The 1,573-nt window shown below is 48.3% G+C and overlaps 1 protein-coding gene across 1 annotated transcript; it reads right to left on the bottom strand.

Annotated features, from left to right (window-relative positions):
- Positions 1 to 328: 328 nt before the first annotated feature.
- On the bottom strand, positions 329 to 1,282 carry LOC148595712 (olfactory receptor 12D1-like). Its single transcript, XM_088519833.1, has one exon. It carries the CDS (start codon positions 1,280 to 1,282, stop codon positions 329 to 331), a length of 954 nt encoding a protein of 317 aa, XP_088375959.1.
- Positions 1,283 to 1,573: the final 291 nt, after the last annotated feature.

Genomic DNA, 1,573 nt, shown 5'->3' with positions numbered 1-1,573 from the left:
CTCAACTGGCTTTACGAAAAGATGAACTTCTTTGAAAAAAATAATCAGGTGAGTTGGAGGGAAAACCACTCCAAACAAAGCTGTTTTTATTTAAGTATCCTTCTCCGCAACTTCTCTTTTCCAGCCAGATGAATGGGAATGCCTATTCCACCAATGTATATTCATCTTTCAGCGTTGATACTGCCCAAGACCACATCCAATGACATGAGACCACATCCAATATGTAGGGTGTTTCTGAAGGTATTCAAGCCATTGAGAATGAAAAGGAGATTTCTGCATAACACAGTCTAGAGCCAAAAGCTCCTCTGTTTACATTTCCCACTGAATACTACCCCACAGAAGCTGCATGGCAAAACATATTCTGTTTCAGTCTTCTCTTTAGGGCACGTTTCACCTCCACATTTCTCAGCGTGTAAATCAAAGGGTTGAGCACTGACGTGACAACATTATACATAAGAGTGGCTATCATGTCCCTCTTGGGTGAATTCCTTGAGGAAGGTGGCACATAGTTAGAAATGGCAGGGACATAAAGTAAGGCGACTACTGTGAGATGGGAGATGCAAGTGGAGAAGGCTTTCTTCCTTCCCTCCATGGACCGGACTTTCAGTTGGAGGAAGGAAAATATGTACAGGTAAGAAAAAAGTGTGAAGACAAGAGGGCCTATCGCAAGGGCACCAGTGATGATGCTGAGAAGGTTGAGGTTGAGCTGGTTGCTGTTGCAAGCCAGTCTCACCAGAGGCTTGATGTCACAGAAGAAGTGGTGGATGCGGTTGGGGCCGCAGAAATGGAGCTGGGAGGTCATGACCGTGTGCATGAGAGTGTGGAGGAAGCCCATAGCCCAAGTGGCCGCAGCCAGCAGGAGGCAGGCCCGTGGGCTCATGAGCAGGGTGTAGCGCAGGGGGTTGCAGATGGCCACAAAGCAGTCATAGGCCATGACAGCCAGCAGCAAAGCTTCGCTGCTGCCCAGGAAGTGGAAGAAGTGGAGCTGGCTTAGGCAGCCCGTGTAGGAAATGTCCTGGGGGTGCCCCAAGAGGAAGCCAGCCAGCATCTTGGGTACAGTAACTGTGGAGTAGAAAATATCCAGGCAGGAGAGGTTGCAGAGGAAAAAGTACATGGGGGTGTGTAGCCGGGACTCGCACACCACTACAATCATGATTGCCATATTCCCCAGCAGGCTAGACAGGTAGAGCAGCAAGAAGAGCATAAACAGGAATTGCTGCAGCCCTTGAACATTGCTCAGGCCAAGGAGGATGAACTTCCTCACCTCTGTGTGGTTCTCCATGCCTGCAGGGAAAGAGACACTAACTTAGCAGTAGCTTTCTATCTTTCCATCCTGAGCTACTCTACACATTCCCTAGAGCCCTCTTCTACAAGGTGCATCAGATACCAATCCAGGACACAGATTTGCATCAGATCTTGTGGAAAAGGGCACAGAAGAATTACTTGATCTCCCACTCCAGACCCTTCAACAAATGCTGGAATTGCTGTAAGCTCTAGGGTTGATAGTCACGCTATAATTGCCACCTGTGTACCAGCCCATTGAAAGGAATGGCATATTTGAAAACAGCAAGCA

The sequence above is a fragment of the Tinamus guttatus genome, unplaced genomic scaffold, assembly GCF_059628265.1.
Source record: "Tinamus guttatus ecotype Peru unplaced genomic scaffold, ASM5962826v1 Tinamus_guttatus_pri_ptg000074l, whole genome shotgun sequence".
NCBI classification, from domain to species: Eukaryota; Metazoa; Chordata; class Aves; order Tinamiformes; family Tinamidae; genus Tinamus; species Tinamus guttatus.
Note: the sequence above shows the minus strand (reverse complement) of the source record. Positions and strands in the feature narration are given on the sequence as shown.

Excerpts from the sequence above, each read along its gene's own strand:
- LOC148595712 (XM_088519833.1), bottom strand. The coding sequence starts at position 1,282 with ATGGAGAACCACACAGAGGTGAGGAAGTTCATCCTCCTTGGCCTGAGC.